Source organism: Anopheles arabiensis, chromosome 2, assembly GCF_016920715.1.
Source record: "Anopheles arabiensis isolate DONGOLA chromosome 2, AaraD3, whole genome shotgun sequence".
In the NCBI taxonomy this organism is placed as follows: Eukaryota; Metazoa; Arthropoda; class Insecta; order Diptera; family Culicidae; genus Anopheles; species Anopheles arabiensis.
This window is the reverse complement of record NC_053517.1, coordinates 104,060,541-104,073,351: the sequence shown is the minus strand read 5'-3', so window position 1 is coordinate 104,073,351 and position 12,811 is coordinate 104,060,541. Positions and strand designations below refer to the sequence as shown.

At 45.6% G+C, this 12,811-nt stretch overlaps 1 protein-coding gene and 1 non-coding gene across 2 annotated transcripts; both read right to left on the bottom strand.

Moving 5' to 3' along the window:
* Positions 1–204: 204 nt before the first annotated feature.
* Positions 205–309, bottom strand: LOC120899238. The gene has a single exon (XR_005739041.1). It is a non-coding gene; the product is annotated as a U6 spliceosomal RNA (small nuclear RNA).
* A 6,555-nt stretch (positions 310–6,864) lies between these two features.
* On the bottom strand, positions 6,865–8,841 carry LOC120897294. The gene is made up of 4 exons (XM_040302055.1): positions 8,299–8,841; positions 7,787–8,229; positions 7,304–7,718; positions 6,865–7,242 (listed from the first exon to the last, which is right to left on the bottom strand). The coding sequence occupies exons 1-4, from the start codon at positions 8,695–8,697 to the stop codon at positions 6,934–6,936; spliced, it is 1,566 nt and encodes a 521-aa protein (XP_040157989.1). The 5' UTR covers positions 8,698–8,841; the 3' UTR covers positions 6,865–6,933.
* Positions 8,842–12,811: the final 3,970 nt, after the last annotated feature.

Here is a 12,811-nt window from a genome sequence, read left to right as displayed (position 1 = left end):
CCTTGTATGGTTTTGTAGCGATTGATATGGGATTCTTTTTCATGAAATGAGTGTATCAATGAACAGCTGGGAGAAATACTGTTTGTGGAATTGAAATTGCCAGATTTAATGAGTTTTACGGAATGAGAATTTACTGCAGACATTTCATTTTTTCCTTTGATTTTATTAACCTATTCGAATTGATATGAAGTAGGTTTTACATGCATACATTTAGGCGTTCATCTTATTAGCATTGTCATCTTAGCGCAGGGGTCATGCTAATCTTCTCTGTATCGTTCCAATTTTAGTATACGTCCAGCCGAAGCTAGGAAAAAAAATTGATTTTAATTTAGCAAAATTGCAATAACTAACAACCAATAAATATATTAATGTGCTATAATTGGATTATTTGTAATTCCTTTCTTCTAGCCTGATGTAAGTTTGTGAGTACTTATCTATATATTTGAAGCTCTCTTGATGGAGCTATTTAACAGTAAAATTTAAAAACTTTTACTCATTCAAATGAACCATACACTACCAATAAAGCCACTGAACCATTCTCAAACCGTGGTTTATTCCGCAACGTCTGTAAACTTTCATAGGACAAGAAAGAAAAAAAGACATCCCCATAAAAGCATAATTTTGGGCAGGACAAACAACCTACAGCTAAATTAACCACAAAGGCACCACCATACTCGTCACACTAAAACCACACACTCTCATAGGCCATTTCATATACGTACATGGGACGCAAGAACCAGCATCAAACCCAGCCCAGCATCAGCCAAATTGAGTTTGCTACAAATTACACTGATTTCAATTTTTGTGCCCGCATAACTTTTCGACCGCTCCGAATAAGAGAACCGGCGCATGTCGCCTACGCCGCCAACGATCGCTTCAACTGCGCTCCACGAGCTTCAACGGGGCTGGGTAACGGGCTAAGGAAAGCTAAGAGAAAGGAGTGGGAAAATCTGTCAAATTTACATGTGAATACAAGGTGGCTGGCAGCATGCATTGGAGGTAGGGGAAGGGAAAAGTTTCCACTCCACGAAAGCGCACGAAAAGTGCGCACGTAACACGCGTGAATGGTGGTTACCATGGCAAATCACGGCAGCCGAAAATCCTTTTCCGACCGCAGCGCACCAGATCTTTGAGCTGCTGGCGGAGGATCCTGGCGGGCAAGCTGTGCGACGGGCAACAAATAGGAGGCGTTGTTGTGAGTTGTGAAATGCGATCAAAGGAATGGCCGCGGGCTCGACAAGAGGGGATGAGAAATTACGTTAATGCATGTTATTCATCGCATACTTCATCCCTCAGTATGGTATTTTACACACCCGTGGCCAAAGACCCGCGCGGAAAAGGATGAACACTGCTCGGGGTTCCGTCTCGAAATCGTAACTTCCGGATGATCCGTACCTTCCTGGACGACGGCGCAACCGTAAAGGCGCACAGTGGGCAGCATATTAAATGTAAATTTTCACCAAGCACCAAGCGGAGAAAAGTGGAAAATTTGGGACACCAAATACTCAAGGGAGTGGAAAGATCCCACACATGCCTGTCCCGAGCAGACAATCCGAGAGATGGAGAGAGAGAAAGAGAAAGAGCGAAGGGAAAAAGTTACTGCGGACGATTTTTCCTGATCTAATTTCGGTCAACTGAATGGGCAATGGGTTTAGAGTTGATCCTTTTTTTTTCTTTCTTTCCCTCGCTGTTGTTGTTGTGTTCATCGTGTTCGCGCGCTGTTTGCGGCGTGTTCGCCTACAACGGGCTAGTAATAGCGTCCCGGTCGTGACACAAACTTTTCCCTTCCTTCCTCGACACCACCATGACACGCGCGCTGTGGTGAAATGAATTTTAATTTAGGCCAATTTTTAGCCAGCAAGCCAGGCACATTTTTTATTCGGCTCCCGGGCGTCGTTCCCTTGGCCGCGGAGTGTCCCACCCGTAAACCGCTGCCACCATCGCAGCATGATAATGTTCGGAAGGATCCTTTTGGGCAGCCGGGTAGCCGGGTTGTCACTACGTCGCCTATTTTGGTAGGGTAGGGTGGGCGGTTGTAAGTTATGTTGCTGCCCTCATGTCGGTCGGGACGCCTGTCGAGATATTTTGCTTCATATTAAGCTCAATTTAAACTTTGTTATGTAAATGTTTTGGTGTGTTTTTTATTTCTTTCTCTTTTTCTACATTCCACTGTGCTGTTCACGAGGGTTGAATATGATTTGAGGAGGAGTGATATGAGGGGTGAGGCGTGGGGGACTGTCACCCACAAACCATACACGCCTTCCACCATGCGAGTAGCGAAGCCCGGTCAGCAAACCATGCGCGCCCGCAGGCTGTTTTCAACTTAAACCGTTTGACGGTGAAACCGTTGTATATTGTGTGCTCACATTTAACGGTCACAATTTGGCGCGCCCGTGTATATGTGTGTGTGTGCGATAAACCGTGACAAGGGATTATAGGTATCGTGAGGGGGTCTTGCAAACCATGCCTTCGGCCAGGTATTCGGCTTTCTTCAAGTTGTACGGGGGCGAAAGGATTTCCTAGGAAGCTGCAGGGAAGCTAGTCTGAATTGATATTTATAACGTTGTGTTTGTCGCCCAATGGCTCGAATGAAGGTGGGTAGCAAAAAAAAATGGGGAGATTGGTCGTCCATTGAAATCCTACGGTAGATTCGTAGTTTTCGAGAAGGTTGTACTTTAAAGGGAATAATTATGGTAGTTTAAAATAAACGATGTGCGTCATTCGGTTTGAAGGTCCATGGAACGATTGAATGAAGTAGTTTCTGAAAATAAGAGAGTAGAACGAAACAACTAAAACATTCAAGCGAACATCCCTCCTGGGACTCTTACAGAACGCCTTAAAGTAGGCAATACATGAATATGAAAAGCTTTTAAGAGTCATTTTAGTTGTCTCTTCCGATGAATTTCGTAATTCCATTTGGAATAAGATTCCCTCTTTTCCAGAGTACATACTCGCTAAAACGTCATTGAGTTATGCAGAATAGGTTGATAAAAAAGTAAGATTGCATTCATTTAGGCGCATGTTGCACATTACATTACCCATTTTACATACCTTTAGGCGTTCGAAGTGAAGATCACTAAGTTTTAACGTATTTTTTAACATGAATTGCTCATTTTATTTTATTTGTGAAGAAGCGATTGAAAGATAATTAAATTAAACGTAATTTTAGATGGATTTGGAAAGACAGACATTAGCAAATAAAACCACCTAAAAATGTCCATCTATAAAAGCATGTTCTCTTGGTTTCCTTGACAGTTCTTGCGAAATTGTTATTACTGTTCTTGTTGACTACCATACCTACAGGTAATAAAAAAATCCTACTCAATAGAATCATCTGCGGGAAGTAAGCAGAGCACCTTTAATAGCCTTTAAAAATGGTTTACCATCCCTATTCGGAGGCCATATGGTGTGGAGGTTTTCATTGAAATTAACGGCACACTTTTAAGACAGGTTTGTTACTGCACGTTAGTAAATAAAGAAACGTTCAATAAACAGCCAGGACGACGTACAATGACTCACCTCCCAGCCATACAGGCAACCGTATCAGCACGAAAATATCACCTCGTAAACATTGCGTATCGTATTTATTTGGTTTTAAATCTTCCAGTTTCATATTCTCTGCCACCCGACAATGACCCGTTAAAATTTGTGAAGCATTTTAAATGCATAGGGAGGAGAATGTTTTGCTTGTAAAGGTAATCTTACATCGCCCAAATGGGCTCGTTTTTTCGCCATGCGCAACACAACAGTCTAAGCGTCGATGCATCTTGCAGGAAATGTGGCACATAATTCCTCCTTCTCTCGTCCTTCTAATACCATTCACTTTTCCCCAGCAAAGATCCGTATGAAAAGGATCATAAAAGCGTGCGAGATAAACTGGGCGAGATGTGGGCATGCTCCAATCAAAAGTGCTGCGTTAATGAAGGCACAGAAGCTACGGTTTACCGGAGCTGTACAGCATGGAGCGTGCGGAAATGGCTGACCGTGGCGTGGTAATGCCGCACGTTGGCTGCGTAATTTCCAGCGCACGTTTATCATCACTGCCGAACAACAATACCGCACGCCCGCACAAATCACTTGATTGATCACGACGGTCGTGGCAATTTTGTTGCGCCGGAATTGTAGGTTACGTCGCCGTAGTGAAGCAGTCAATTTGCACCTGCTTCAATGGGTCTTCAAAGTGAATAACTGCCGTAATTGAATGGTTGCGGTAGTGATGATGATCATCCACGATAATAAAAAAAACAACAACAGGGAAGCACTTTAATGTTTGTACATGTTGCCCCGGGGATGAATGTGTCCAATGTTAAAGTATCTATGAGCCACGCGTAGCATACTGCAAATCGGACAAACCCTTGTACCCTTATGATCCGATTTGCGGTGCTTTTCATCACATCAAAGTCCTGTGTAATGCTCTGGTCTGCTTAGTACCGGTGCCCGTGTCTCGAATCGTTTCCAATTTCCGAGAATCAAATGCGAACCCAAGTCAACCTTGTGATGGGCTTACCGGTTCCATTTTCTTTCCACGATATCATATGTTTGCTCATGTAGCCACTATTTGTTTATTGCAAAAATGTTTCTCTCTTCCCATTGCGCCCGATGCTTGGAATGCCGGTGGAGGCGGGCAGTGCTTTCAGCATTCGATGAGAGACGTTGAGCCGATTGAAGCTGTTTGTGTGTATGTGTGAGAGTATGTGTTTTATTTATACAATTTATGATTCTCTCATGCTAGACGATGGTCTGTGTTGCTTCGTTGAAAAGTAAGCGATCGCACTTTATCGGAAGTGGCACTGGCTACCAACAAGCCCTGGAACACAGTCACAGATGGTACTGGTGAGGTTTAAAGTTTCCTTTTTTTAAGTCGGCTCGGTACTCCCTGTGCTGCAGGAAGGAAAGGAAAAAAAACAAACCGATGGGATATATTTTCTTACCTTACACACATTTACAGGCTTACATCCTTGAAAGGGAATGAAGCTATTATTCATTCGGTAGACCAATTCATTTCATGAATAATTTATACAGCTTTCTTCAATGGCCACAATATTTTCTCAGCTCGCAGCGAAATGATTCAATCGATTTGCCAATCGGAGGCTAACCTCAACGCTGGATGATTCTTGCAACTTCGATCATGATTTCATCAGTGTAAAGTAGATCGTGTGCATTGGGTTTTATGTTTCACCTTTAAGATTGTTACTGAAATTGAGCTCAACAGTTAATTAAAACGTATAAAGGCCGGGGGACATTGTTTGTACTCGCTAGTGTAATTTGAATTTTCAATAGCACATGTGGCGGCGGCTCTGGTGGAAGCCTTTTTTGGTCATCGAGGGACTGTTTGTACCGGATCTCAAAATAAAGTATTATTTTTTTCGTTTTTAGATACAAAAATGGGTGCAATACGTGGAGAACATGGCATTCTGGTCCGATTTTAGTAAAAAAACATGGAAAAATAACATATTTTCTGGAGCGGCTCCAAATTGTTAGGCAAAATGCTTCGGTCAGCCGCCGCCAGATGTGCTAGTGAAAATTGAAACTACACTAGCGAATATGGACAATGTCCTCCGGCCTCAATATTCCTTTTTATTTTGTTTTTTAAATATTTGAACAAGACGAAACCCAAGCAGTAAAATTGCAGAAAACTTTATCACTTTTCATTACGAGCAGCTGGACTACAACAGCACAGGCTGTTTCATTGAACTACCCCACTGAAGTAAACAAAGAAATAGGTTCATTTTTCGTGTTTCCTGTGAGAGCGTTTAGGAAGAAAAACAACAGGCCACGTGTCACCAATACTGCCTTTCGAGTTCAAATTCAAGGCCACGCCAACGCTTCTGCCACCCATCTCATCCGCAATTCGCTTTTCCTGCGCGTCTAACAAACACACACAAAAACGGTACGCACCAAAAGCAACGCGTGCGGCGGGAAAAGCTCGCGCTGGCGGTGCATAAATTATCGATGCAAATATTTCACTGTCAAATTTTGGATTTAATGAGCGCATTATTAGTGGAAGCATTATATTTTACGCTTATCTTACAGCTTGGCCACTTCCACTCCTCCCTTCATGCTGCGCCATGCAAAACCGGCGACACCGCGTGGATCGAATCGGATGGAGAAAGTTTTTTGTTGTTGCTGTTTGGCTTTGTTTGTCTCGTCCCTTTTTTGTTTATAAAGCGACCATACACTCGGATACGAAAGAGATGGGTAGTCTGTTGTGCGCCACTCTTTAAAACACCATGATACGGGCAACGGTGACAACACAGCAGCTAAGTTTGCATTGTTAGATTCATGACCAAAGATAGAGACACTTCGACCGTTCCTTGTACCAGTACCCGGGCACAATGGTAAGAAAAAGGTTCTGCTCCCCTCCGTAGCAGTGGCAGCAATGGTTGACACCGAATTTACAATGAGCAGACACAACGTGTATGTGTGTGTGAGTGTGTAGGGGGAAATCCTGGCTTTTCGGAATAATAACAATGTGTAATTTGCATCCCGGACTGGCTGGCGACGGCGACACCGACCGTACCAACCACCAGTTGACAAAGCAGCTCATATATTTCATAACTCGCGGTCCCTCCTGTCCCCCCGGACACACGATGTGTGGCCGGCTCCTAATCCAGTCCATAAATTGTCACCATTGCTGCTTCCTTGCCTTTCATCCCGCACGCGAGGATGGCACGTATCATTTCCTTGGGAGCGTGCGCCGACTCAAAACGGCGCCAACAACGACTCCGCAGAAGAAGGTGCGCCCGTCGCTCGTCGGAGCGGTACATCATATTCATACGGACCAGCGGCGGCGTGTAAAGGTATTGAATAATTTGTTTTGAATAATTTGCCAAGCAACACCCGGTTCCGGTACCGACACTTGAATTATTCAAATGATGCTCTTATTTGTCGTTGGTGAGTATAAGGGAATTGTTTGTTTTCCGTGCAGAGGAGTTATGATTGCACCGGAAAGACTTGTCGCTCGAGCTGAAACATGCTCGCAGGAGATCGCACCATTGGCGGAGTTGCCACTTTCCCGTCCGATCGTCGCGATCGATGTCTTGCGTTTGCATTTTTCCGTAGAATCTTCCCAATCCTGGCCCGTACGCGCTCCGTCAATCCGCAGTCACGCACCTGCACCTCCTCAATGCGGTTGTTTTCGAGCAAAACTTGCACCAACTTGTCGCCACCCTCGGGACTAATCGGTACGCAGTTGAGCGAAACCTTCCGCAGCGTCTCGTGGAAGCTGAGCAGTTGTATAACCTGCAGCCAAAATGGGAAACTTATATTGATGGTGTGGGACTTCCAGAAACCGAACACCTACCCTAAACGATCCCTCCACGCCCATTGGGCAGCCGGTAAAGTGAAGCTCGCTCAGTTGCGCTCGACCCTTAATGGCACCGCCAAGAATTAGCACGCCCGCCTCACCGATCGGGTTGTAGGAAAGGTTCAGTTTGTCCAGAGTGCCCTGGTAGATGCTCAGCCCGGGGCAAAGCTGATCGAGCTCGGGCGCATCGAGCCGATTGTTGGAGAGGTCAAGCTGCTTAAGCGTTGGGCCGAAGCGGCTCAGGAAGCGTCCTAAAGGGCCGCCGCAACCTTCGCCTAGATGGCAGTGTGTGAGGCGTATCGTTTCCAGGCCGAGGGGCGTTAGTGATTCCAGCAGAGGTTTCAGTTTCGATGCGTTGAGCCGTGTGTGGGAGAGGTTAAATTTTTTCAACTTTACCAACTTTTGAAGTCCCCTGAAAGATGGAGAACAAACATGGAATTTTTCTCTGTAAAGAAGATTTCATTGTGGGGTAACACTTACATTCCAAGCTGCTCGATGTCCGTTTGGGAACAGTGAGAGTAACGGGTTTGATACGCCTTAGTCCAATGCTTCACACCAAACATCAACGACAGGGAGGTCAAATTTACGAGATGCCCCAGCACCGCCAGTGACCCATGGTGACAGAGATCGGCCGGAGCATTGCGAATCGTGTAAGCTTCGTAGTCTTCCAGCGGTTCTACCATCGCATACGGGCGCAACTGCTGCACGACCAGATTGTTCACGAACGGTGCTGCCCGTTTGATTGTGTCCTCCAAACCCTCCAGCTCCCAGTACACCGGATCCTGCTGTTCAATCATGCGGGCCAGCTTGAGCTCGATTCCGTGCTGCTTCCAGAACCGGCGCGGTGTAAGATAATCGTGCTCGTAGTAAGAAAGTGGTTCATCGGCGTAACACCAAACCACCCGTCGCCAGTAAGTTTCGCTCTGCAAACAGACATAATACGTTCATCTACTCCAACTTTATTAACACTTTTTCTTCCCCTTTTGACTTACCTCAAGGTCAACAATCTTCAGCAGCGGAAGCTCGGTGCTCAGCAGACATCCAAACTCACGCACCTGGCAGCAGCTGAGTGCAGCCGGCTCCGGACCACCGTCGTACCGGGCGACCAGAAACTGCACCACAATCGTGGACAATCTCGCCGGCACGACACCTTCACCGTGGTCGTTTATCACGGGCCGGGCGAGTGCGTCAAACCGGCGACACTGGTTCACACCCCCGAAGGTGACCAGCTCCACGAACAGCTTGCGGGTGGTTTCACTCGCGAGCTGTTGCGTCTGCCAGGACGGTGCCCACGTGCGGAGAGCATTGGAAAGCTGCCGGTCGAACGGTACCATCAGGCGGGGCAGCTGCCTCCAGGCCGCTGACAGCTGCAGCAGATTTGTGTCTGACATTTTGTTGAAGGTTTTTGTTGGCACTCTCACTTTCTTCTTTTTGGGTGTTGGTGGTGGAAACGCTTGGTGGAGGGTGATGGCGATGTATCAGATTTTGTTGTACAGGAGCACGCCTGCTGAACTGTCAAATTCCTGGATGCAAACAGATAAAAAGCGAAGGTTACTAAGATGGAGATAAGATTTTGTTAAAAACTGTATAAAACTGAATTAAACGGATTCAAGTTGTAGATGGACACAAAGGGGACGATGATCCTAGGAAAAGTGCACCAAAACTTGTCTGTTTCTTACGTTAAACTCCTGAAACTCATAATCTGTCCATCATTAGTCCGATGAACTTCAGTTTCGCGCAGTACAATACGCATATTCTGTTCAAGGATCAATTCATCTCCTTTAGCGACACCATTCGCCACTCAAGCCAAGCTCTGCCCTCTACCCTCTTACACAGAGGCCAACGTTATCCAGTGGAGGAGAGTTAATTTTAAAGCATATTTTTATGATGGTCATAAAGCAAACTTTTTGCTGTGGTTGTTGCTGCCTGTTGTTGCCCTGCGTCGTAAAGTGCGAAATTTTTTAATTAATTTTTCAATTTCACCATCACCATCAACAAAGTGGTGGAGGAGTAGGGGGAGGTGGTGTTTGGGAAACGGCACGCGAACGAACGCTTGGGAAGGAGCACTGTGAGTTGCATTGAACCGTTTCGTACTTCGTCCGTTGAGGTGATGATGATAATGAACATGTTGTGATGCTTTGCGTTGGGAATGGAATAATAGAAAAAAGAGGTTTTACTAAGAAAAGTATTGGAAGGAATGTTGAATAAAAATTAATATATTAATGTTAATATTAAATTATTACTTTCAAAACAGTTTAAATGTAGGGTTAAGGAAATGTTTCTATAAATGTGTGTGATTAGTAGGATAGTGCTTTAGTACGTAGTAGATTAATTATCCACTAGAGGGCGCTGTGATTGCATATTGAGGCAATCCGAAATGTCTCGCACTAATAAGATTGACAATTTAAATTCCTATTTAGTCAGAATTAAATAAAATGCAAATAAAAGCTTTTGAGCAATATAAAACAAAAACGAAAATCAGTCATTTTGTGTACCTCAGTATTCATAACAGCGTGCTTCATTTTCCGTTATGCACTTGGCAAAAATGGTTATTTATTTGACTTTTATCCTTACTCCTAGTACACGGTATACTCCTTCTCAGTTTGCTACCACTTAGTAAGCGTGAAATTTATTTAGCTTATTGCAGAAGAAGCACAAGCTGCTGGCTACTCTTCGGTAGGTTTTCCATCCCGGCGCCCACCAGTGCTGCACCTTTTTGGCTTATGTTTTTCTTGAGTTACGGCAGCGCAAAATGGCATCCCGCTCCACCCTTGTACCGTAATAGAAACGATGATTCAACAAATGATTTCTGGCTGACTGCAAAACGACTGCATCAGCAGCGGCAAGCGCGTGCCGGACACAGTGCCGTGATCGTCGTCAGACCACCAGCACCACCACCACCGTCGTGTACGACAGGTAAGTGGATAGTGATGATAACGAAAGGTCCTGCCTTTCACCAGCGGGCAGCAAAGCTTGCCTTAAAACGATGATGCTACGGCGTTTGCTGCTGAGCGGTGCAAATTCTCTTGCAGCACCAGCGAATGATTCACACACCACCGTCCATTCCCCGGTCTAACGGTCGAGATTAATTGAGATGTACATACCTGTTCGTGCCGGCGAAAAGAGTCATCTCGCTGATGCTGCTACAACAACCATTAGAGGCGGCTGGCCCCCCGGGGAAAACAAACCATCCCGGAATGGAATAAATCAGGACGTGGCTGTAGCGGAGCACCATTCCAGCCCACCATTCCGCAAGGGATTAGTAGTACCCTGCGGGTGAAGTGGTGTCGACGGGGGTAAGTGGCCGTCGTGAGATGGCCAGAAATTATCACGAGCAGTCTTGAGAAGTTAAGATCACACTTAAGCAAATCTGTTGCCAGCGTCGTAACTCCTTTTTACCCTCACGCCGGGGGTTGGGAAGCTTTCAGGGGCGTCGGACGTCTGGCTAGGACGCCGGTTTTGACGCTAATGTTTACCGTTTTAAATGCAGCCAAATGGCGCACCGGGAATAGTGGAAGGTTGGTGGCAGCGCTCATCGTTTTCGAGTCACTCTAGGGCGCTTCACGTGCTGTGTTGTAGCAAATTGGAAGCGTCTATCGTCTAGGCATCGTAGGCAATGCTGTCTTTACAAACTGTTGGCAGAACCGTAGCAGAGTGTGGACTAGCCGTAGTAAGGGAGGTGCAAATGCGATGCCTCCACTGGAACGGGCACTTGAAACGCAAAATATTGTAATTTATGAACACAATTATTATGGATTATAATCATTATCCGGGTGAATATAAAATGAAGAGTAATGATGATGATGATGATCATGATGGTAGTAGTGTTGTTGCTCGCTGGCACTTTATTTAGCATTCAGCGCACTGGAAGCAAATTTAGGGATCTTTTACCCCTAGCCTTGATGATCCCGTTCCCGGTTTTTGAAGTGGATAGTGTCCCGGAAAATCACTGCTTTTCATTTTCCATTCGTTTTCTATTTTTCATCCAAATGTCACCCTTGTGTAGGATAACAGTACAACACTTGTGCGCTCATTACGTACAGTACGGCCGTACGGTTCGACAGTACGGTTCGGGAGTAATCAGTGTAATGAAGCAGAAGTGTGGAAGAGTGTAGATTAACCCGGTGTGATTCGATTGAAAAGGTCTGTATTGAGTTCAAGAATAACATATGCATGTTTATTATGAAGTTAATGCTAGTTGATAAGCAGTACGATATTAATAACTATATCGTAAGTATCAAAAAGTCAGAAGAAAGAAAATATTTATATTGCCTACATTTAGGCGCACTTTATACGAGCTCAAGGAGACAAGCTGTGGAATTTCGAAAATGATTGAAAGTCGGGTTTTAAACTATTCGTATTCTCTAAAGTATTCATTTTGAATTACGAAAATCAAACCAGATTTCTCAGAAACTAATATGCTACAGCGTGTCCTCTTCCCCACCAGCGCCTTATTTTCGTAGATTATCTGCAATTTTCCGCGGCACGCCTGCTTTACAAAGCATAACTCAGTTTTATATTATGTTAAACTGGTGGAACTGCTAGAATGCTCCACAGCTTCCACCGTTTCACAGTTCATAGCTGAAACAAACCATGTCCAGCTTTGTTTGTTTCGCTCGGCCCAGCCGGTCGGTGGCCCATTTCTCAATCACCTCCGGAAGGTACCGCACCCGAGACAGGAAATGAGAAAAGGGCTGGAACTCGGCACAATCATACCGAAACCCCGTGGATCCGAATGCGCTTCCCCGCCAGCGTTTGGGAAATCACCAATGCTTCCCGGGGTCTCGAGCTATTCCGTTATTTGGTGGGTGGCTTTCGAAACGAAATTTCTCAAATTGTTCGCCCAACCTCCTTCAAACTCGCCTTTGTCAAACAGCGTACGCTCGTGCGTCTGTGCTGCGGTTGCAAAGGATGAGTTGAAGTGGAATTTATCCTTCGCTTTCACCAAAAACACGAAACAGTTCCTCCCCCCCATTCCCCTGTCCGTTGGAGCTCTCAGCCTCCGACATCATGCAGCTCTAGCGAATGGGGTCCTTGAACGTCCACGGTCCCGTCTCCCTTCTGCTCTCAATTGCCGAATGGTGGTAACATTTAATTCGGGGTAAAAATCGTCCCTCCCCTTTTTCCACGGTCCAGCGCACGTAACAAATCCATAACAGCATCCCGTAAATCCTGCTCCCTTCCCTCACAAAATATCCAACACTGGAGTGGAGTGGAGAGGATAGGCACAAACCTCTAGACCGAACTTAATTGACAGCAACACACAGCAATGCATTGCCAACGGATGCGGGGAACTCTCCTCTCTCTCTCTCCCACTGCTCTGTAAAAGGGATCCATCCGTCCCTGTGGTAGCCGGCGCTGGAGCTGCTTGTGCTGGACATTGTTTGGTTTTTGGATTATAAAATTGTAAATCAAAGCTCACACGCCCGATTCCGGTTCTACGCCAGCCGGGCTCGGGCGAAGGGATGGGCGTATGGGCGAGTCCAGCTGTCGTCAGAAATGTCT